The 24,740-nt window shown below is 38.5% G+C and overlaps 2 protein-coding genes across 2 annotated transcripts in view; both read left to right on the top strand.

Moving 5' to 3' along the window:
* Positions 1–229: 229 nt before the first annotated feature.
* Positions 230–8,831, top strand: HAUS3 (HAUS augmin like complex subunit 3). Its single transcript, XM_054295037.1, is given in 8 exon segments — positions 230–419; positions 1,355–1,414; positions 1,546–1,596; positions 2,061–3,093; positions 4,053–4,489; positions 6,100–6,328; positions 7,653–7,863; positions 7,866–8,831. Coding segments are annotated over 5 exon segments (1,842 nt in total). The 5' UTR covers positions 230–419; positions 1,355–1,414; positions 1,546–1,596; positions 2,061–2,178; the 3' UTR covers positions 7,916–8,831.
* Positions 8,832–9,328: 497 nt separating this feature from the next.
* POLN (DNA polymerase nu) overlaps positions 9,329–24,740 on the top strand; it is an 89,916-nt gene continuing 74,504 nt past the window's right edge. Inside the window, exons 1-7 of the mRNA XM_054291270.1 lie at positions 9,329–9,377; positions 10,501–10,635; positions 13,417–13,478; positions 17,257–17,742; positions 18,094–18,287; positions 20,064–20,176; positions 22,078–22,235. Of these exons, the coding sequence (XP_054147245.1) occupies positions 9,329–9,377; positions 10,501–10,635; positions 13,417–13,478; positions 17,257–17,742; positions 18,094–18,287; positions 20,064–20,176; positions 22,078–22,235 (1,197 nt within the window). The remainder of the gene's footprint in view (positions 9,378–10,500; positions 10,636–13,416; positions 13,479–17,256; positions 17,743–18,093; positions 18,288–20,063; positions 20,177–22,077; positions 22,236–24,740) is intronic.

The following is a 24,740-nucleotide window of genomic DNA, read 5'->3' as shown; positions in this document are numbered from 1 at the left end:
GCGTCCTGAGGGGAAGCACGGCCCGGCCGTCGGAGCCCCGCCCACATGACGTCACCGTGAGCGGGCCGCGCGCGGGGCGGAAAGCTGCGAGCGTGCGCGGGAGGCCCCGTGGGCGGAGTGGGGGCGCGCGCAAGCGCGGTGGGGGCAGCGGGGCGGGAACGCTGCGCGCGCGGCGGGCCGTTCGAGCTGCGGGCGCTTCCCTGAACCTCCCCTCAGCCTTCCCCGCGTCTTCGCTCACCCCTCCCTCGGCCTTCCCGCCGCCGCCCCTCACCCTCCCTGAGCCTCCTTCCAGCCCTCCCTTAGCCTCCCCTCCGCCTTCCCGCTCCTTTCCCTCAGCCCTCCCTGAGGCTCCCTTCAGCTTTCCCGCCATTTCGCTCCCCTCCCCTCGAGCCGCCGCTGCGGCGGAGCAGAGCTCCGGGGTGAGTATGGAGCGGTGCTGCGGGCTCGGGACTCGCTGCCGGCGGGGCGGGATCAGCCGCCGCCACCGCGCCCCCGCTCCCCTCCGACCTCCCCCCCCCGGCCGGGGTCCCTGTGTGGCCGGAGGCCGCGGCTGCCCCGGGGCGGGACGTGGCCCTGAAGGCTCCACTTGTGCGGCCCGCGCGGGGCCGGCCATCGCGGGGGCTCCCTCAGGGCTCCCGAGCTCTTGTTTGTGGTGTTTGATGGCACTGGCAGTGCCGCAGTGGCCCAGCGTGCCGCGCTCAGGACTGTGTGGGGGTCCGTCATTTCACAGAATCACAGAATCGGTAAGGTTGAAAGGGACCTTTGGAGACCATCCAGTCCAGCCCTGCTGCAGGGTCACCTGGAGCAGGTTACCCAGGAACGCGTCCACGTTGTTTTGGAATGTATCCAGGGAGGGAGATTTCACGACCTCTCCAGGCAGCCTGTTCCAGTGCCCTGCCACCCTCAACGTAAAGTCCGAACTCATGTTAAAGTCAAACTCCTTGTGTTTTAGTTTACAGCCATTACTCCTTGTCGGTGCGCTCTACTGAAAGGACTGTGGCAGCATCCACGTGGCACCTATATTTATGAGTTTTGAGGACAGCCCTTTTAAGCACGGAGGGCAGAGGACGCTTGGGGCGCTGCCCTGTGGCACGGAATTCTCGCAACATTCTGTGTTATCTTCGGTCTCTGAGCTAAGTCAGACACATGGGGAGTTTTAGAGGAATGGCTTTACTTGTTCAGCTCTCCAGGCTGGCAGAGGGGGCTTCTCAGGGGGAACGTATATTTTAGAAACAAAGTATTAGGTAGTATCAAACTAAAAAAAGTCCCTTAGTGTTACTGGAGTATTGCAGGCAAGGCCTCCTGACTGTTGATAACTTATCTTGTATCCTTTGCTGTCTGTTACACACTTTAGGATCCCAAAGCTGATTACTTGTCTGCTAGGAAACAGAAAAGCCGCAAACTCCCTTTTCATGTAAGTTGTGACCGTTTTCACAAGGGTATTTTTACACTTATTTTAATTTAAATTTTTTATAATTGATAAAAAGACCTGCAGTTTTATGTTGAGGTATTTATATATTAAAGCATTTCTTGTTCCATTTTCAGAGGAAACTTTAAAACAAAGTTTTAGAAGACAAGATTCTGCTTGCTGTTGAGGTAAAAAAACCCTTGTAGCCAAGATCTTGAAATGCTGTGTGACATCACTGTAGTTTTGTTTTTAGAACAAACTGAAAACCCTGGTCATTTTGGAATAGTTAAAATAATTGTGGGTGTTTTTTTTTAAATGAATATGCAGAAAACCATGTAAGTAAAATCACTTTTGCAGGCAAATGAATTGCTCAGTATTAACACCTGTTGCTTTTAAATTAATGATACTCTACTGTTTCCATAATAAGCTTATGTGAATTAAGGAAAAACATAGCTGCTTGCAATGATCTGGGGTGTAATTGATACAAAAATATGTCCTGATTTGGCCAACAAAATATATTAAGATATCTGAAATTAAAATTGATGTCAAGTCTCTGAATAGCCACTTTAATCCAAAACTGCCTTCAAGGTTTTTTGGTTTGGTTTTTGGTTGGTTTTTTTTTGTGATCTGACACTTCCTTTTTCCTGTACAGACTCTTTTTATTAAAATACTGAATATTCATTTTAAATGGCAAAAAAATTAAAGCTGGAATAATACCTCAGATTTTTTCATGTATTTGGATCTTTTCTACTTACAAAAATATTTTCATCATGAGCTGTGGAAAGGATTTTGTGGAAACTGTTAAAAAAATTGGATATCCAAAGGCTGATGAGCTTAATGGAGAAGATTATGACTGGATGTTTGAGTCTCCAGAAGAAAAATCACTTTTGGAGTGGTTTTGGGGAAACATAAATGTGCAGAATGTGGTATCTGAAAAAATACTGCAAGGTTTTGATAATCTTCTCCAGCATGGTAGGGATGTTTTGGAAGGAAATGCACTGGATGAAGTCCTTAAAACCTTGGAGCCCACAGATTCAATGAACAGCAGCCAAGAGGAGGACGAGGAGAAAGTGAAGAAATTAAAGGATGAACTTCAGACTCTTCAGGAGTTAAAAGCCCTTCAAATTCCTCGGTATAATAAGTTCCAGCAGTTGATTGCTACAAAGAGACACTTGTTACAGACTTACCAAGGCAGTCGGGGAGAAGCACGGAAGGAACGGAAAGAAGGACTGGAAGTGTTTACTGCAGTAAATAATGAGCTTGACAATAAACTGCAGCCTCTTATAGCTGCAGTGAAGGAATTTGCCTCTTTCTTCACTGCTTCCGATTCAGAACAAGGGTCAGATGCACATGCACTGTTTTTTTCCCAAATTTCTTTGGACAGATATTTGTCTGTGGAAGAACAAAGAACTGCAGCACTTACTTCACACTTAAAAAAGCTTTTTTATGAATGTATGCCTAAATGTGCTGAAAATTCTCATGAAGACATCTTTCAAATTGAAGATTTTATCAAGCAAGTCCCTTTTGATGAGGCCAATGGAATGTGTGAAGAGAGGCAAGAGATAGCCAGGCTCCAGGCAGCATATATTTGTGCTCAGAACCAGCTCATTCAGCTGCAGGCTGAAGAGGAGGGCATGAATTCAGCTATCAAGTGTGCAGAGAGCCTGCTGCAGTCCTTGGGCAAGGTAAGGTAAAAAGGTGACAGAAAGTGCTGGAGTTTTAAACAGACAGGCCAGTTCCACTGGGTCTAGTGAAAGGAATTGCTGAGTTACTGTTATTTCAATCATTTTTATGTAGTGAAATTGCACTTTTGTGAAGTTTTAGTCTTGCTCACAAAACTGCTCTTGTGAAATATCTTTTAGTTTCCATAGAATCTATAGTACCTTTCTAGATTAGTTTAACTTTGAATTTTCAAATTAGAACTGGCTCTTTGTACAGTAAACAGAATCTTAGCTTTGGTTGCCGTTTTGTGGTATCAGGGAGCCAATATGATAAATGTATTCCTGTCTATATTGCTTAGCATAAGCTTGTAAAGTTTTAGTTCACTCACTCTGGCACCTCGAGTATTTGTACCAAATAAATGGATCTGAGAGTTGAAGCTCCAGAAGTCTTTCAACAAGTGAGTGACAGGCAGATGTGGTTAGTGGAATTTGTGAAGAAATCCTAATAAAAGGAAAAGTGTTTGCTTATGCCAGGCATGGAATAACTTGAGGCATCATGTCAGTTTGTATATTTTCATTTATGGATGACTAGTATACAGGATTTGATTGATTAGGGTAATTTGGAAAAGATTGATTTTGCCAGCAGTGTTGATATCTGACTGAATATAAAAAATTATGTTTGCTTGTGAGATTTCAGTTAGGCATGCTTGAAACAGGTGCAAGGTAAAATGCAGCTCTTTTGTTTTTAACACAATAAACTGTTTCCTGACCCTGTGATAAAAAGAAATTATATTTATTATCTACTTTGTTCATCTGTATTTGCATTATTTTGTAAAATTCTGTAAAACTACTTGTGGAGTTTTCATTTAATTTTGTAGCTAAATGTAACATAAATACATGAGTTTTATATGAACTGAAGAAATGTTTGGGATGTGGCTTGGTGGGAACCATGAAGAAATTCACAAATATTTTGTTTTATGCAGGATACTGGACAACAGGAAAACATTGATGCTAAAATATCTAGTTTAAATGCTGAAATTTCAGCAATTAAACAAGATATAGCTCAGGTAAATAATGAAGAGATGCTTCCCGTTCTTAAGAAGAAAGCACAACTTCTGACTGCACCAGTGCTGAAAGAATACTTGGATCACCAAATTGCTCGGCAGAACTGGTATGCTGCAATTCTAGCTAAAATAGGCAGGCATTTGATAAGACAGAAAATATCATTTGAACTTATTCAGCGGGCCTGTGAAAGGGAAATGAAGGAACACCTGGAGTTCGGCTGCCAGCTTGAGAACTTGGTAGAATCTCTGAAGCAAAGCAATGATAAGTTTGAGCGGAGACTACAGGTGATAGCTGAACGGAGTGAGCAGGCAAAGCCAAGGAGCACTATTGGCCCAGAGGATGGTTTGGCTTGCAGGTAAGTGTTATAGTCACTGTTGGACTTGCTTTGAAATAATACTGAGGAGATGAAGGCTCAGGCAAGGGAAGCCTTGCCTGCTGCCAAGTTCTTACTTACTGGCTGTAGCTAATTAGAAATTTGAATTTTCAAGAACTGAAACTTTCAACATGTGAAACTTGTTTCTTCCATGTCCTTTGAAATTCTTTGCAGGTTTGCCTGAGGAAAAACTGTTCAATTATCAGTCTTTTTAATATTGCTGAAGCATTCCTAATTAATATCCATAGCATGAAGAATGTTTAGACCCAGGCCTGTCTTATCTAGCACCTCCTGATACTCTAAAGATACAGATGTTAATAGCAGTGATTTCCTAGGCTGTGTGCATGGCCGGCAAAAACCCCCCGTGTGGTAGGAGAGAGGAATGACTCCTCCGGACTGTGACATGAGTTCAGCTCGTTTTTACTGCTTGATTTGCCATCTGGTTTGAGTGTCCTGGTGCCCATGTAGGAGTCTGGTTTTTCACCATCAAAATAATTAAGTCTCCTTAAAGTTCAGGTGATACAGTTAAGGGTGTGTGCAGTGCTGCTCTTCCATCAAGACTAAACCTTTTGATGTGATATATTGTATAATTAGAGGTGTGTTACTGTCAGACTTTTCTTCCTTCTTTAGAATGGTGCTTTAAGTGTTTGGTTTTTTTTCAATACTTGATAAGTAATAGCTGGATGTGGTTAGGCACAGTAAATAACTGGAAGAATTAGGCAGCATTAATTTTACTCCTATTGTGTGTTTGTGTTAGCTTGTTACACTTTTGTTCAGGTTTATTATAAAGTCTCCAAATCACTGAATGCTTCTGGCTATTTTTTTTGTTTTAGATGAAGGGCAGGCAAGTTGAAAGATTTAAAAACCTTATAGGCTTTGTAAACAGAAGACACTTGAAAGACATTCAGTTACTTCTGAAACATAGCTCCTTCTCTTAATAAAGCCAGTGTGATTTTATATCAGGCATCAGCTCCTGAAGATTTTTGTTATGCAGAGGTGGTAGTAACACTTGGACTATGTAAACTTGTCTGTAATCTTACTGAGCCCATTCCTGATGCAGTGTAAGGGTACACTCTGCTGTAGTGTGCAATTCTGTCTTTTGCATGACTTGTAACTAATTGGAGAATTTCTTAGCAGTCTCTTCATAGAGAGATAGAAAACAGGAAATACTTCAGTAAGCTTGAAAATGTTACAGAGATTGTTCTTATTTCTCATTGGCTGTTGAAGTCTGCTTTCATTCAGCACTTTAAAAAAATCCATCTTATTTTGCAGCTCTTGAAGTGTCAGGAAATAGTTGGCAAAAGCACACTGTCAACTTCTATTTGCGTTCATGACGTGCTTACTAACTGTTACTTTAATATTTCATTGCTGCTAATTTGATATTGAAATATTTTGGATTCCTATTAATCACTGCTATATATAGATGGAATCATGAAATCAGTGGGAGACAAAGTAGTGTTGTAAAAGTGCCCTCAGCAGAACTTACCTTACTCATCCTCTGACTTCTCAACACAGACATGTTCTCTTAACTAATGATGATAGAGTGCTTAGGAAAGTTAAAATATTTGTGTGTCTAACTTCACTTGTTACAGGCTGTATCAGCTCCTGGAAGGAGGAAGTAAAAAACAGCAGTTGTTTAAGACATACAAAAGCCTGGAGCAGATGGGTCAGAAGCTAAAGCAGGACTGTGCCACAGTAGAAGATCAGCTGGCAGCATGTGCTCAGGAGCAGTCTCTCCTTTTGGCCCGCTGGGAGAGGAAAATGGATGCCCTTTATGCTGATCTCTATTGTGGGACAAATCAGATCCAGCTCCGGAGTCCAGTAAGCCCTTAAGGATTGTTTTCAAATTACTGCATTGTTTGTCATGTTCTTTTACTGATAAAGCATGGTGTGAAGGCTCTAGATATGCAGACTGTCCCCACTAATTAGCAACAAATTTATTAACATAATGATGATGGATGCTGAACATTTACATTGTTCTTGGCTAATGCTGGATTTTTATAAATGCCGGCAGGTAATAATTTTTTGGGTTCTGAGCAAACAGTTGCATCTAACTGAATTTCTTTCAGAGGCTTGTGCAGTCCTGTATTCCTGTAAGTCTGTGGTGTGGGGGATCCTTTGTCTGGGTAGGGTGTCACTGGAAAACTCATTTAAATAGCTTTTCATTTCATATGGGCTCTCTGCCCTGTTACCTCTAAGACCCCAATAGTATGGTTTGGCCCCTTAAAAGCCTGGCCATGGGTGGGTCATTTGGACAAAATAAAAATGCCAGAATTTTAAAAGACAGCTGTAGTAGGACAATCCTGCTGCACAGCTCTCAGGTATTATGCTTAGAACATCTTTTAAATGGGAGCAGGATTTGTTAAATGCACCTTGTTAGAGTTTTTAAATAGTTGTAGATACCTCAAAAATGCATCAAGGGAAATGTTCTGTTACATAATACTTTCTTGGTTAATTACATAAAAATATATTTAACATTCATCTGTCAAATGAATTTACAGCATATAGAACAGTTTTTATTTAAAAATGAGACTGTAATTGGAACAGTATGTATTTAGGGATTGAACATAATTTAATAAAATACCTTCCTATTGATATAAGTTACTTCTTCAAATATGGCACCTTGTTCTACTGCTGCTGTTTCTCAAGGAAAGTAATTCCTTTAATAAGGGAATAATGTGCAAGTCGATGATTAGTCTGCTTATACTGAGCTATAACAAGAATGCCAGCTGGGAAAGTTGTAGCTGGTATTTAATGATTTAATTGTAAGAGTGATTTGGCTTTTTTGTTGTGCTTTTTGTTCTTCCCTTTTAAGACTTGACTAGCAGTGAAGACTTGTAATTGATAGAAAATGTCATTCAGTCATGTCTCTAGGTCAGGTTCAGATTTTTATGGTCTTAACTCATCTAGTCCACAAGTAAATGGAATTACATTGGCATAATATGATATGAGTTCTGTTACATGGAGCTCAAAAATTATATACATTGAATGGAATCCCTTATTATCTTTGTTTCTGTTTTTTTGTTATTATTTTTTGATTACGAATTAATGGCTTCCCAAAGCAAAAAATCTTTCATATTTTTAGTTCAGCTAGTATATTAACAATAGAAAAGTAATAAATTTTTTGTCTTCTGTTTTTTGTTAGGAACTTACTGAGCAGTTTCACGGACTGGAAGTGGGTTTAGATGAACTACATCGTCTCCTTAAGGATCTGCTTCCTGATCTGAACTCAAAGAGAAGCTTTTTAGAGTCCAATAAGCTGCTTCAGATGGAAAGAGGCTTGTATGTGTATTTTTTCAAAGATAAAGAGCAGTTGAAAGACATGGTGGAGAGACTTGAGCAGCAGTCTCAGGCTAAAGGGGTCTGGAAAACGAGAATTTCACAACCAGTGCAGTTCTTAATGTCTAAACAGCAATGTACTCTTAAGGAAGGAAAATGTTAATGTAAACTGTCTACGAGTTTATGGAATAATAAGCATTAGCTTGTCATGGCTGCCACCTGTCGCTGCAGTGAATCTTACTGCCACTGTTACCAGCTGAGATTGTATGCTACTCTATGGCTTCTTCTGCCCCCTGAATTCAACCTCAGTTTTGTCAGAACTCTTGGACATGAAATCATTGTTGGTTATTTGAAAGAAGTATGTTCAGGCTGCTCTTCTGCTGGCCTGTGTGCTCATTTCTGCTGTACACAGCATAGCTTCAATAGGAGTGTGAACCCTTGAGTCTTTTTGCTTGCTAAGAACTTTTTGAACTGCCAAATGAATGTGGAGAAGGCATTCCAGATTTTGGAGCAAGGATGTAATGTGCTCATAGTGAAGAGGAGAGTTCTCAAAGGCAACAGATATTTCATGATTGTTTCCCCTACAGTTCTTCTAAGAAGACTTGATTTTGTTAGAAATGTGTTGGAATATGTACCAGAATCTGTTTTAACTACCAAGACCATCTGTTTTAAGACCATTCCAATATCTCTTAATTTAACTTATGGCCTATCTTCTCCATTGAAACCAGTCTATACTTATTGTGGCTTGGCAATGAACAAGAATTTAAAATTTATCTTTTGTACTTCTGAGTTTGCCTTATAATTTATAGTGATAGGCATTTCAATTCAGAGTGCTGATGCTTTCATACTTGTGCTTTCATGTGCATTGTTGGCCCGTTTATAAAATTTGTATATAGCTTCCTAATGTACCAATGGAACTCAATAGGCTTTTATAGTATGATAACTTCCAGTCTTTTGTATTTTGATGGGATCTGCTGTGCTTGCTTTCAAGCACTGTACATATTGATGAAGGTTAGTATATTTGCTTAAATTCAGTAAAAGTAGTCTTAAAGGAGTGCCATCAAAAGAGTTTTAACTTCTGTGTGATTATAACTTATTTTTGAATGTGTAATTTTTTGAACTTACTGGTTGGGTGTCTTTATGTCTGGATTTCATGCTGCTTAACTCTATACTTTGTGTATATTATTAAATGCCAAACTCTATCAATTCAGTTCAGTGTGGTTAATATTTATGGTGAATCTGTGTGAGTTTTCTAGGCCTGTTCTCAAGCATGGTGTCTTGTTTGTATTTAGTGTGATGGGTTCTCATTTTGATCTGCCCCTGAGGCTGGGACTGCTGCTTCCCAGCTTGGGAAGGCAGGGAACACTTTAACCCTGTGTGGGAAAGAAGTGTTGCTCTTAGGCATAGAAGTTAGGAGGAGCTGAGTGCAGGGAAGGATTGTGCTTCTGACTCCTGGAATGTCAGGGAAAACAAAGCCATTCCACCTCTCACCCTTTCTTTCACATGCTTCTCATTAGAACTAGATGGATATAGCCAGTGCTAATGCAGAGTGATGGGCGTTCCTCTGAATTAGATGCAAATGTTTGCACTTTTAAGTATTAAAAGTTGCAAGGAACCTGTGGTCTTGAGCCAAGAAAAATATTTCTGTGTAGGCAGAGGAATTGTTTGCTGATGGTGAAGTTTGACAGTCTGCTCATGCACTGGGTCTAGTGGGAGAAGACCAGAGTAACAGCACTCCAGCTGCCCACTTGTACAGGAATAATTGAGTCAACAGCAGGTTTTGCTAGAGTGATTGATTTCTACAGCTTGGATCCTTGAAGTATTTTTTAAAGTATTGGATATTTCTCTTGTGTTTGTGACAAGTTTTACATGTTCTTCTGGTCTAACTGTAAAACAACAAGAAGTCATCAGTGTGGACACTGTTACTTGTGATTCTCCAGAGTGTGGTGTACCTAGGGATTCTCCCAAGCATTTTGTAGGTATTATAGAATATGGACAGGTCAGCTAGAAAACCAGCTCCTTTTCAGAAAAGGAAAGCAGTTACAACAACAGTAGCTGGGGTCAAAGCTTGTAGGGACTATAAATGTTACTGTCCAGTTCCTTAAATTAACAAGCTATAGTAGCTATTTTAAAGTTACTAATATATGGAAGTATTTGAATGCATCAATTATACAAAATTTTAAAAAGTAGAGGTCTTTTATGATAAATATTTTCTGAAACAGCATATAACTAATGGCTGTATATTGTGATAGTATTGCTTGTTTCTTTAATCTTGTGTTGGCTTAATTTTGGCAATTACTTGAAAGTTACCTATGTCTTTCCTGATAAAATCCAAGCACTAGTGACAGTAAATGTATCAATGTGCTAGATACAGACTACTTTAAAGATGCTGGGAGGGGGAAAGTATCTCAGACATACTTCTTGTTTTATTTGTCAGATTTTATTTTCTTTCAGTACAAGTTAGCTGTACTTAGGACTGCTGATTTTTTTAGTTGGGGTATTAAAACACTGTTTCAAAGAAGTTTGTTTTTATAAATTATTATATTTTTATTTCCTATACAGTACTGATAGGCATGTCTGGCAGCAAATGTAATTTTCCACTGAGAAGGAATGGCTAACCATGTTCATTATATTTTGTTTTTAATTTCAACAGAATGTAAGTGATGATTACTCATGGCCCTGATTGATTTATAATTTGTGTGTTCTGTGTTTGGGTTTAACCTTAGAAATGGAGCGGTACATAGGATGTGAGATTTCTAAAGTGCCTTTATCTAATATTGCTCAGAGGATTATGACAGCTTTGCAGTCTATTCCTGTAGAAGCTCCGACTAACAGAGAAAATAACCAGAGTGAGTAAAACTTAGCCTGATTTTTTTCTGTTGAAAAGTTGAAACACAACAGTATCAAACCTTTAGTCCCTGATTTTAAATAGAGAAAAAGAAAATGTTTAGGTTTACAGGTTTAGAAAAGGAATTAAGCTGTTACTGTGAGACTTGCTGGGACTTTTCAAATTCAGTAATGTTATGTGAGTGCAAGGAATGGTACCACCAATTTAATTTTTTCTCTTTCTGTTCTTCCTATGTGGTACAGAATTATATGGGAATTTCAGACTGTTCCTTAAGTACTACAGTGTTGTAAATTAGATGCATACATTAACTTGGCTCTGGACTAGATATTTAAAGATCACTGGAGGTACTAGGAACTTAACAGGAGACCTGTGAGCTCTCCAGACTCATGTCTGTCCTTAAAACACATGTTCATTAGCACTGTGCTCCTTGTGAAATTCTAGGGGGAAGAGTGAACAAAAGTCCCTGTGAAAGAACAAATTAGGCAATGTTACAAGTACCTCAGCAGTTCCAGAATAATGTGGGCACTAAGGAGGTTTTGCAAGGTGCAGGTTTTATTCTCAGTTCTGTGCAAATCACAGGCAGTCAAATTGTGGCTCTGGAAAGAAGTAGAAAGTTAAGAGTTTTGCTTAATTTCAGTTGTCTGTTTCCTCCTGAGAGTTAAATCCTGGAATATTTGATCAATGGGCTTTAAATCTGATATTTATTCCTGTGTATATTGTGGTTTTTGCAGCCACTGTTGTATATTAATTGTGGTTCAGGCTCCTCTTTCAGTAAAGTATTGGATCAGTGGAGCCTGGTGGTGAAGCAGTGGCAAAGGTAATAGTTCATCACTGTGTAAATCACTGATACACATTTAAAGAGATGTGGGATGAGTTCATTTTAAAATGCTACATTATATATGGTACATCTGGGACCAAAACCCAGATGATTTTAAAGAAAATTTGATTTCTTTTCAGCCTCAGTTTGATATTTTACTTCTCTTGCAACCTTGTCATTGCCTACACATACATACATTATATATATCACATACATACATTATATATATATACATACATACATATACATATTGCTTTAGTGTGGGTCTGTAAAAAGTTTACCTCTCTTAAAAAACCAAAAACAACTGCAAACCTCTGATGTTAGTGGTCTGTTTCAGACTGCATTGAACTGTATTTCATAGAGAGATTTTTAAATTTTTAACTCTACTTAATGGAAAAAATGTTTGTCTTTAGAAGGTAAATATTTGGCTCAAATTGAAAAAATATCTGCACTGTTGACCTAGTTGGTGAAATTCTGTGGTTATCCTGGCAGTGGAGCTCCAATCTTTTCATCAAGCCTTGAGGAGCTGGAGGCAGGGATAGGTTTCTGCTGCCATCTGGTGATACTTTGCTATAATTCAGAAACTGGAAGTTGCAGATCTCTTCAGTACCTGTCATACTGACTGTTGGGTGCTGGAGGAGAGAAATGTAATCCTCATCATCTTCTCTGGGGATTGGATTTGTCAAGGAAAAGTGTCTAACTGTAAAACAATTATAAGCACTGAATGTAAACTCAGATACTATAATTCTTAATTTATTATCTCATTGTAGAAAGTGTTGAGAAAACAAAGGTAAAATGTTTGAAGCTACAAACACAGCTGTGCCATTTTGGCTGTTCTAACAGCTTAGGTTAGAAGTTTGAGCTGGAGCTCAATGTCTGATTATACACTTACACCAACATGCTTAAAATAAGCTTATTTTCTTCAGTAGACAAAGGTCTTGATTTGCCCAAACAAGTGTTTTTAAGAACAGTTCTAGTAAATTGAAATATGTTACCTTATGCTTTTTTTTGATATTGGTCAACACCATTGTTGTTTCAGAGAGTATCTTGCTGCTGGTAATGCCAATTCATAGCTGACAGCAGCAGTTTGGTGTTGTACCCAGTATGGGCAGACAAAACACATACTCTGCCTGTGAGGTGTCTTTTGGCTGGGCAGTAAGATAATTGAGACATAAAGGAATCCTAACTGCAAACTCTGGGGAGACCTGCACTTGAGGGCAGTCCTCTTTTTCCCCGATCCTCTTTCTGTGCCCACTGAGGTAATTCCTGCTAGCCTGTGTACCCCTGGCTCCTTCCTTCTAGCCTTCACTTGCTTCGCCTCTTCTTGGGACTTGTGGGCAGTATTAAGGCAGAAAAGAAAATGCATGTCCTAATGGTGTCACTTGCCATGCCTGTTCTGTTGCAAGATGAGCAATGTGGAAAAATTATCCCCTGCAGGTGAAACATGGTCATTTTGTTAAACACGATGTGCTAAAGTCACATAATGCTTTATAGAACAAAAGTTTTGTGGAATACTGCTGCTGAATCCCAAGAAAACAGTTAAGCTGTGTGAAGTTTCTAGAGTTTGGATTTTTTTTTTCCTTCGTGCTCATTCCCCCAGCTTTACTATGAACAAAATGAGTTGTGTTTCCTTGAAGAGAGAAATTCACATAATTACAGAATTATAGTAATGCTTCCTCTGAATACCATGGAAGAGGTTTTTCTGCTTTGTAGTGAATTTTAAATAATTTTTTTCTTAATGGTGACAGAGCAGTCTTTTGCATATGCATATTTTGGAACCTGCAGGGCCCTTTTAAGCATGAATACTAACTTGATACTAACTTGTTAAATGGTTGTCAAGGGAAATTTTTTTACAATTCTTTCAGGTTTGGAAAAGTGTCAGTAATATAACCCTGTATGAAACCTAAGGTATATGGGCTACTTGCAGATTCATTTGTATTGTAAATTGTTTCTTCTTTTTTAAAGGTATAGAGAAGACAAAGGAAAATAAACTAGATGATAAGGATGCACATCTGAGAAATGAAAAGGCAAGCATTTTGTAAAATTGAAAACGAATAAAAGCAGTCTTTTTGTAGGAGGTTTGAAGTTATACATTGGTTCTTTCATAACAAGCTTTATGATGATAGATTTTATACAGTCATAGTTCAGGTAACTTCCTCTGTCTTATTTTACACTCGGTCTGTATTTACCTTTGAGAATCTGGGCCCAACTTCTGTTCCCTTTTCACAAGAAGTTGGTCTTTTATGACAGATTGATCAGAAATGAGGTTGCCACAGACAGCCACCAGAGTTTAGAAATGTTCTTAGACTCCTGTTACTGAACAATTATAAAGTGAGCTGATTTGTATGAAAAATTACTTTGTATTAGGAAGCTTAATTTTGGGTTTAATAATTTCTCTGAATTTGGTTTGATGTGCATGGGAGTGAGTGCCAGTGCAGGAGTGGGAACAGGTAACTGTGGCAGCCCCAGCTCAGTCTTTGCTTGTAAAATCCACTGAGTTGATTGATGAGTTGCAGATGCTGCTACTAATCCCAGCTGCAAATTTCACAACCTTCCTTACTCTGACTCTGGTGCATGTTGCACGCTTCAATTCCATTCAGGTTGCTCAAGATGCAGAAAGCTGATGCCTTGTGTGGAATGAGATAGTTTCCTACAAATTACACTGGCTCACAGGCACTCATGCAGCTGTGGGTGCACATGGATAGGAGTGGAACCCCTTTTTGTAAAGATGACACTCTAATTTTGACTTGCTGCACCTAATGAGATCTTCCTACATTGACATAAATTATGAAACTACATCCTGGGAGTAATTTTCTCTACTTCCAGCCATGCCATTTCTAATAGAAGGTCAGTTCTTCACAGAAGCTGCTGTTCCTCTCTGTGGTTAATTGTAGTTCCTGCTGTATTATTCTGACTTGATAATTAAATTCCTTTGTTTATATTTTTTGAATCTTTAAAAGAGAATTGCTTATTCCTGGTTCTATAATTACTAGAGTGTCCTAATTTAAATTCTGCTGTGTTAAATGATAAAACTATTTGCAGTTTGTCTGGAGAATACACTTGAGTGAATTAGTTGTCTTTCTATGGCTCTTAAATATTTGGCCCTTCTGTGACAGGGTTTTTCCCCTTCTGGTAAGTTTATAGTGCCCACCTTTTGGTTAGCATTGCAAAAATCCAATAATTTGTCTTTGTTTGGAACATCTACTATTCATTGTGGTAGTAGCAGAAGCTGAATTAGCTTCCTTGTCCTGTTTACTCAGAGTGTTAGAATTACCTTGTAATTGTACTTTTGCTGTAGAGTTGATCCTGTGAAGTATGATCTAAAGCACTCTTAAGCCTTTTTCACCTCTTGACTCTATACTTCTAAGGTTTGGGAATATGAGAACTGGTTTGAGGCATATTGTGAAACCATAAAAAAGCCCCAAACTTACTGGCTTTGTCATTGTGGCTTGCTCAATCAATAGATGGGATGGAGGTGGACAGCAGCCTTTGATCAGTGAAAACTCTGCTGGGGACTGGAGGGAGCCCAGCAGGACCTGGTGGTTCCTTTGAAGGGAGGAGCTCTCAGTTTTTGCAGTGGTAATGACAGCAGATGAACTGAATGAGACTGGGCTAGAAGAGACCAAAATACAGTAATTATGAGAGATTTCAGTCACTTTCCAGTGGAGTTGATGAATATTAAGCTTAGGCATGGTGCTCCAACTGAAAATTAAGAGACAACTGCTTTGTGGAACAGTTAGAGAACTCATGAGAAAAATTTGTTTTTATTTGATCTGTGTGAGATCAGGTCCAAAACCTTCCCTGCTGACAGGTGCTCTTACAGAGGCTATAATCTTTTGGAAGCATTGAAAGATAGGTAAGAGTAATGATTAATTTTCAACAAGAAAACTATAAAAAATTGAAGAAGCTTTTAAAAGAAATTATATGGAATTTTGGATAGAAACTTTTAAAAGAAATTATATGGAATTGTCCTCCAAATCCAGAACATTTTTAGGTAGTATAGGGATTTATTCAAAGTAGAATATTGATGATTTGAAATGAATACTAAATTGTGTCTGGAAAAAGTAGTTTGGCTAAGAGGCAGTATGAAGGAGACTACTAAAAAATGTCATGCAAAAATGTGACCTAAGCAGAATTTGTATTATTCTATACTTGCCTCATCTGACTAAGTTAAATGAAATATACAATGGTATGGTTCAAAATAACTTTGAGGAAAAGCTTGCAAATGCATCACTAATATATAATTTTTTCAAATGCCTCAGGAGTAGAAACTTACCAGCTCCTCTAAGGCCTATTTGTGATTGAGGCATAAAAAGTGTTGAGGGAAGATGCAAATCTGTATATTTGTAAATAGTTAAACACACATTTACCTTGGGGAATCTTGGAAGGGTCACTGGTTGCCATTCCAGAGAAATAAAATCAAGGCAGAGGATCTATTTCAGCTGAGGAGTTTGTAGAAGAAACTAGTAAAATAAATAGTAAGGAAATTTCTGAAGGAAATAAGGATGGAGGAGTAGAAGTCAAGCACTACCATGCAGCATCTTGCTTAATGCTGTTCAGTAGCATGCTGCAGTGGAGGGATCCAGGTATTGGAAAATGAATCCCAATATTACCAGTTATATTGTGCCTGGGCCAGTCTGACCCTCGCTGCTGGGCCAAAGGCAGCAACTGTGGTGTAATCACCCCAGAGATACCTTGGCTGCTGGAGATTGCAGCAGGGCACTGAACAAGTCCAGGCTTGTTAGGAACTCGTTTACCTCAAGAGGAAAGCTTCAGGCAAATGGTGAGGAGAAAAAGGAGATGGATTCTGCTGGAGGGTTTAAATCCAGAGGTTTATTCCATGGTTACAGAGGTCTGAATGTAGGCAACTGCTCCAACAGAATCCCGGCCGCATGGCCTGATCACCTTTTTAAGCTCAGGGACAGGGGGAGGGGAGGGGACAGGTGAGCCACCAACCAGGTGAGAGGGGCAGGGTCTCAGGGGAAGATGACACCCAGACAGGCCAATGACCCCTGGGCCTGAGGGGCATCCTTTGAACTTGACCAACCACACAACACCTTGCTGGAATGTTAAGCCTGATTGACAGGACTCACTCAGCATGGGGGCAAGGGGGAAGGGAGAGAGGTATAGGCACACCTGGGGAAGGAAGTTTACAACACACTGCAACATCCAGGCACTATCTGGAGTAGGAAAAACTGTTCTGGGTATAGTGGATCAAACAGAATAGAATGTAATACTAATATTTCAATGTAGTATAATAATGTAATAATAATACTTCAATGCAACTTTCTTATGTATTTTTTATGTCTTGCAATCCTGTAAGTAATTTGAAGGGATCCAGTTGATTCGCTTACGTGAGATTCCAAAGCAGTCAATAAAGTCCCTTCCCAAAAGTTCTATAACAAATGAAACTGTCATGAAAAGTGCTCTGAATGCTGAAGCTGAAGATGAAGGGTCTCTTCCCTCTTCAGACAATAATAACCTTGTCACTATGGAAGACAGGCTATTGGATTGGATGCCTGTTGTGGTTGTTAATTTGCCATTTTTAGTGTTGGACTAATAGTAGCTTAAAAAAGAAGTGGTTGTGGATGCAAATGGTGTATGTCAACAAAATCTCTACTGATACATATTTGAATTTTGGTTTATGTAATGTGGCTCCCCCAAACTGGCTCTGTTTTGTTAGTATCAACAGTTTTTCATAGAATTTTGCTTTCTTGAAAGCTTCTCTAAACTAACTTAGTGCAATTTTTAGTTTCTCCTTATATGTCAAATAGTTGGTTTGCTAAAACTTTCTGATTTTCCCAGGAGGATTATGATTCCAGAATTGCCACATTAAAAACAACTGTCAGCCCTGAAAAAAGAACTGCTGGTCAGATAGTCAGGACAGTGCATATGGATAAAATACTTGGCTGTCAAGATACCCAAATACTGAGCTGTTACCAGGATTCAGGCTTCCCAAAATGGGAATATCAAGAAAGAAGTTTTTCAGTGGAAGAAAAAACCCTGAAGGATGGGAAAAACAAAATGGTTATTTCTCTTAAAAGAAAGCAAAATGTATCTACATCTTGTTCAGAGAAAACAAGAAAATTGCATGTAAATACCTCCATGTTGCATGAAAGAAGATACAGCTGTACCCCTGGACAAATAAAGTCTTCTGGAAAGTATCCTTGTGATATCAGCAGTTTGGGATGTGAAGAAAAAAGCAAACTCCTTGCAACTATAGAACAGGCAGCAGCTTTTATAACTACTATGATATTTCAAGATGGTTCTTCACAGCTCAACTCAGAGCAGGTTAGTGAAGGATGGGTTTTATTTAGAGTCACTTCTGTAGAACCATTTGAGTGTGAGTGATAATCACAAATCCATGCTGATTGGCAATACTTTTGTGAATGACATACCAAAAATTATGTTTTACATTACATTTTATTTTCAACTACCAGGTAAAACTTAGAGAAAATGAAACCACTAGGATTTTTGTTTCAAGGCTGAAACATTTGCATGCTCCTCTTGCGTGTGTCAATGGTGTATGCAGTAACTGTAGTGTACAAAATAGGTTTCATATTGTAAAATACTTGGGAATTTTTCTTTATAGGACTGCACAAAATCTGTCAGAGGAAACACTGTTGTAATTATGCTTAACAGGCCTCTACCTTATCAGTAAAAGGAGTTGTTGTGCTGGTGAAGAATCAGACTGATCAGCCTTGCTCTCCAGGTCACACTTCAACTGGCTATACTTGGAATGCTGCAAATGAAAATCATAAACTAATTTATTTAAAAACTGAACAGTCATCTCTCTGGGAACGAGAACGAGAACCGGCTCACAAGAAATTTTCTTGGTGAGAGCATGAAGGAAAGAATACTCTTTTGCTTTACATATGCTTTCAGCAGTAATGGTATTGGTTACTTAGCACAGGCCTGGTCTTTACCTGTGAGGCTCATTGAATTTCTTTTTGGCTGTGTTAGTTCTGTTTCAAGTCTGGGCTAAGAGAAACCAAATAACAATAGACTATTCCTTTGGGCTCAGCATATCACTGACTGCAGCCCTTTCAGAATTAGGTTGGGATTCTGGTAGGACCTGTTTACATTCACCTGCAAACCCTTTATGAGCTGTTAAAGCTGGACAGCACCAAAGAATATGTTTTGCCCAAATTTATCTTTCTTGTATTTTATCTTCCATTTCATGAACTGCATTTCTTAACTAGTACGGTTTTGATGGACATTTTTCCTTTCTGAGCTTTATTAATGCTTTAAATCTTTTTAGTAGTTTTTTTTAAATGGCTTTTGACATTCCAGGCGAAATTTTACTAATATTCAGTAATAATACAATATAATTTTGGAAGTAAAGGCTTTATGTATCTGCTTAATACTTATACTAAATTTTAATAAAAATTTGGACTATGTTTTAAACTTCCACTTATTATAATCAAAGTCCATTTTTATTCCTATTACCTTGAAAATCATAACCCAAAAAGGGAAAAATGAGAACTGAATCTGATTCCTAGGTGTAATACTCTAGCATGTTAAAACTCCATCAGAATATTTTATGACTTTCAATAATTGCTGTTTCATTGTAAACTGCTGAATTTGGATTATTAAATTACAAACCATTAATTTCAAGATGCAGGACTTGGTTCTTAGCTGTATCTCTTCCACTGCTTGAAATCATGGCTTGAAACAAGTCATGGCTTTGCTTCTCCAGCTGAAATATTTGACTTACATGACAAATACTTTAATAGCACGTTGTCAGCTTGAATATAGATTGTTGGGAACTGAGAATAACATATCAGTAAAGCATGTACATATGAACAGTAAAAATTTGGTGAGCTGATTAAGAGTATTAGCATTTAGATGAAAACCTATGGGTAAATATTTATTGTAAGAATGGTGTGATTGTTTAAAGATGGTTCTATATTGCATACAGCAATACCTTGTGATCTGTGTGATTGCTAATGTGTCCAAACCCTGGATTTGTGGTCTCATACCATTAAAAATGCTTTATAAAAACTATTATTTTTCTATATTGCCCAGAATATAACTTACTAAAAGAAATGACACACATAGTTGGTAAATCTATACACTAATATTTATGTAGTTGGTTATATCTATTTAAAATATCATGAATGAGGCAATTATAAACATTTTCAAGAGGTATGGAAATACATGACAAAGATGAAGCATTTTGGATTTAAACAGCATATTAACACAGGGCAGTTATGGCAGTTTAGATTGTCTAGTCACTTTAAAATCAGTGTTTTATAATGCTACATCAGTTTAGCCTCTGTGATCTTATTTGGGTATTTTGGAGTATTACAGGGATGCCAGCTGATGTTTTGGATTAAGGTTGCACTTCAAGAGTTAAACAAGGATTTGTTTTCTTTATGTGCATGTGATAAGGCATATCTGCTAGGATGTTTTAATTTCTCATAGAACATAGCTTTGAGGATTACTGAATTGATAATTTAATATTCAAATGCAATATTCTGTTCTTATAGGAATAAGGAAATGTCTTGTGTTAACTGTTTAGTATTAGGTGCTAATTAAAAGAACAAAGTAAATAGATTGACTAAATCTAGGAGCAGTATAGTGTGTGTTAATGAGCTACTTCTGTGCAGGCAAGTGTTGTTCCAAATGCTGCAGTGCAAAGTTCCAATAATTTGCTTCAATGCAAAAGATTTCCTGAGGACTCTACTTCAAATTTATGGTAATGAAATCAGCTGGAAACAAGGCAAGTATTGAATCTATGATCTCATCCTGTAATCTCTGTGCCACTGGTGTTTCTGTTAAAATCACTGAGTGTAGAAATAACTAAATTTAGTAAGCAATTTATTACTTACTAAATTAAGTAATATATTGAAAAACAGAGTTTAGTACCATACAAAAGAACACCTTTCTTGGAGGAGGTCATGACCAGAGGTCTGGCATGCCAAGCCTCATGTATTCTTCTCAGAGTAGGAATTAAATCATTGACTTAAGGATAGCTTCCAGTGGAAACAAAAGCTCTCAACACAGTCCTGACTATAGCTGAAAAGGTCAAACTACTTCATGTTTCATATTCCTTAGGAAAAAACTTCCTGGGAAAATGATAAAAGCAACGGCTGAAATAAATCCCAGAGATGCTCATAGTTGTCAGAATTAGGAATCACTTGAATGGGCCCATGTTTCTTTGATAGAAACAAGTAAGACTCTTCTCTTTGGATTTAAGAGCAATTGCTAGCAACAAGCATAAGATGTAAATATAATGTCTTTTTTTGTTTTTTGGGGGGATTTTTTTTGGTTTTTTTTTTTTTTTGGTTCCATATATCAAATTGTTGAGATGTTAGGGCATGGGTTGGACTCAATGGTTTTTAAGGTCTCTTCCAACCTAGTCATTCTGTGAATTCTGTGAAATTACTACTGAGTGAGTTACAAAAGTACATGTGACCTTTCAGTAAGGGCTGTCTCTATGGAGAATGGTAAGCTGGTGTTCAGCATCTGAAAAGTTTCAGTAAATGACAGTGAGGATCTGTACAAAATCCAGCACTGGGAATGGGAAAGGTGGGAAAAGAAATGCTGTAAAGGGACTGGCAATAGTGACAGTATGTAACTTGTACACACAGGAAGTATTTGATACTGTGATGCAATTAATGGGATTTGAATCTGAAGTTTCTTGTAACCAAACCAATTCTTGTTTAGGCTTTTAAACTTGGAAATTTCATGCTTCCTCATGCATTATTTCTGCTATGAAAAAAACAAGCACACAAAGCTCCAACGAAACAAACAAAATCCCTAAGATTCTCTTTAGAGTAGTCCTGTAGCTGTGACTTGCATTATGGACATTAAAATTTGCTTCCAGGTAACTGAGTCTGCAAGGCTGTGTAGCATGGAGTTCTCTAGAAATGTACCTGTAGGTCATGGTTTGAACTTACTTAGGGGTTACTGAAGAGGATAATTAGGTTTATCTTTGAATATATCACAAAGCAGCCTAGTTAGTTTCTCCTGTTCTTGGCAGAAGTGCAGAGGCATGTTGAGATTGTAGTTCAAAGGAAAGTGAAGCAGCACTGGGCTTGGCCCATCCTGTCCATCTGTGTGAACATGAGGGTGCAGTGTAAGCACATATGATGTTAAATGACAAAAGGTTCTGAGTTTTGGCAACAGTTCATTGTGCACCCATATGTGAGTTCATATATACATTAACAATTGCTAGGAAGTAAATCTCTCCCTGATCCCCAATAGCAATTTTGTGGTGTCAGTCTAGTTAACAACAATAAGAAAACTGTACCAGAGGGAGACTCTCATAAAAAAACCCTTCAGCTTGAAGTTTTCAGTTCTAAGAAAGGAAGGTTTTTACAGTTAATCTAAGGAGCCAAAAGTTTACTTATAATTGAAAACTCAAAAAAATCAACCAACCAAAAAAATCCATCCTAACCTCATGAAACAACACTCTTCAAAAATGTGCAATACTACACTTCCTCCTGTGTAGTCATGTTATTGACCATGTGTTACAGCTGTGAATTCAATGTTTGATATTTTTGTAGAGTAAATATTGTCCTTTTATGATATGTGTGTGCAGGAAAGATGGGCAAAACTTTAAAGCTGTTTTTCAGTATGGGAGGTATTTTAAATATTTTGAATAACTTGTTTTTGTAGTTGCCAATAGTGTTGTGTTAGATCCAAGGATTGCAGCATGGCTGATAAACCCCAGTGACACAGTTCCTTCCTTTGAGTGTTTAATACAGAAGTATTTTGAAAATCCTTTTTCAAAGGGAGCAGAGAATACAGATACAGGCACTTTGAGAAATGTATCTGTAAGTAGTTTGTTTTCAATTGTTTGGGTTAAAAAGGGAAGGAAATTATAATAGAATTACTTTTGCTTAGAAGATATTGCAAAAGAAGATAGATAATAGATGGATTTTCTAATGGAAGATTTTATAATGGAAAAAATATTCTATTAATGTGACATGTTGGAAATTGAAGGAAAGGGGAGAAGGGGAGGTTTTACTGCATCTACCAAGATGGGAGCTCATTTTCTAGGAACAGCTGTAAAATTTTACTTTACAACTGTAAAGTTCAGTAACAACATTAATTAATATAGAGTTTTATATTTTTTCTCTTCACTGTCCTGCGAAATAATTTCCAACTCTCCTTTCCAAAATATCTAATGCTGTATTTGTTCTCCAGTTCCTGTGCACTTGTAGCCTGTATTTAGTTGATTGTTATTAACAATTTTGCTAAATTTCTCAGCTGGTACACACCACATCATAGGCTGACAAACAGCAGGGAGTCAAATGTGGACCTTCAAGCATTTGTATGAAAAAATCTGTGAATTTAATTCTCAGTGTGAGAGAATTCATGATGAAATTTTTGAGATGTTATCCCCTGCACTATGGAAATTGAATCTTCCTTTATCATAGCAAATGTCCCCTGTATTTCTATTGAAATGTGTTGCCTGAATGCTATAAAATATTTGTATCTCTTTTGGGCAATGGGGATCTAGTGTGGACATATTAGCTGTCAGAGGTTGTTTGAAGGATAAGATGATGTAGAACAACCTAAATAATGTTGTCTTTCTCTGCCATTCACTTTTCAGAGGCCTTGTTCATTCAGACCAAGTATTGTACCATGATTGTAGGACTTGTAGGATACAAATCCACAGATGCCAAGAGGGCTTGGAGCATAGACAGGGGTTGGTTATACTGGCACTTACCCATCAGTGTAGACATTTCTGAGAAAAGCAGAGGCAGTTTACTTGAAAGCACTGGCTGTAAACTGCAGTTCTTCAGAAGCTACTTCATGAATTAAATTATTAGTTCATTAGAATTAAATTAGTGTAGGAATAGACAAGCAAATAGACAGAAGTTACCTATGGTTCTTTTATGTGTGATGGCCTTGCTGTGAGTCAGCATCCTTAATCTTGCCTTTTCCCTTAGCTTGACTTAGTCTTTTGTTCTTCAGATGTTACATCTGTTCTTAGTTATTTTTCAACTTTTTTATCCTGATTTCCAGCTCTGTGTTAAATATTGAAATTTTATTTCCTTCCTGTCCTGCTTCAGGTCTAGTTTGTTTCCTTGCCACAGCCATCTCCAGTGACTTGTTCACTCAATTCCCAGTTAATGTCTCCTTGTGACATCCTGTGACTATTCTCCCCCACCATTCCTTATTCCTTAATTTGTCACCTGCGCGCTCACACTTCCTTTTTGGCTTCTCTCTCTTTGCTCAGTGACTTCCAGTTCTTCCTGTGTCTCCTGGTTCTTTGCCAGGTTTATCTCTTCAATCTTCTTGGTCTGTTTTTACTGGTAGATTCCCAACAGTTGTCCATACTGCCAGAGGGATCTGTGGTAAGTGATAAATCATCTTGTGCCTCACTGCTTCAGTGCAGCTCCCTGTCTTGTGCTAGTCTTGTCCACCCACCACAGTTCTTGGAATGACTACTGGTTTGTTCTGTAGCCCACAGCTCACCCACACACCTCTAGCACAAGGATGTGCTGCTTGCTGCTTGTCTGTGTATTTGGTGCTGTGCCAAAGTGCTCATGGTCCACACTCCTGAAACATTTGCTGGAGCAGGTGCTAAACATTATGCTGGTCTTGTCATTGCTGCAATTACTGATGAAGAATTTTGGTGTCAGTTGAAGCCTGTCACTGGCCTGTCACTGGGCTCTCTTCCACCTCCAGGAAGGGATCAAGCAAGCTGTTTGTATTTCACAGACAGCTCATTTGTTCCAGGACAAGTTGGTATAGACAAGGTTTCTCAGAGACAAAATGGTGACTTTTCACTGCAGTATGGACTAGACTGTTTTAGAGCAAGGATCATCACCAGTGGATCTGCATATCTCAGTTCTGAAGAGAGCCCTCTGCATCTTATCTTCCAGGCCTGCTGTTTCTCAGTCTTTATTAAGTTTATTTTAATGGTCATGTAACTGCAGCTAACAGTCTTTCTCAGTATTTGTATACATTTCAAATGGTATTCTAGCCAATTGAAGGAGCTGACCTGGTGTTGTGTGGAACACCTCTGGAACAGAAAGGAAGGAAGTGAACAGTTCTGGCACAAGAGTGGCAGTAGTTATGTGAGAAAAAGGATGCAAGGAGTTTTTCCTCATTTTACAAGTAGTAAGAGAACTCTGACTGCAGTGTCAAAGGCAGTTTATCAATACTATATTTCTCTGTACCTGATGCAAAATGTAAGTACAGGAACAGGCAAAATCTGCAATGTTCATAATCTAGTGCTGTGTTAATGATTTGGGTTTCACAGAGATCACGTTTCTGAAATGTTAACAGAAGGTAGACAGAAAATCGCATTTTTACAATTTATGCCT

The sequence above is a fragment of the Melozone crissalis genome, unplaced genomic scaffold (genome assembly GCF_028551555.1).
Source record: "Melozone crissalis strain CALT ecotype California unplaced genomic scaffold, PUWL_Pcris_2 ptg000006l_1, whole genome shotgun sequence".
NCBI classification, from domain to species: Eukaryota; Metazoa; Chordata; class Aves; order Passeriformes; family Passerellidae; genus Melozone; species Melozone crissalis.
This window is presented reverse-complemented; position numbering and strand designations above follow the sequence as displayed.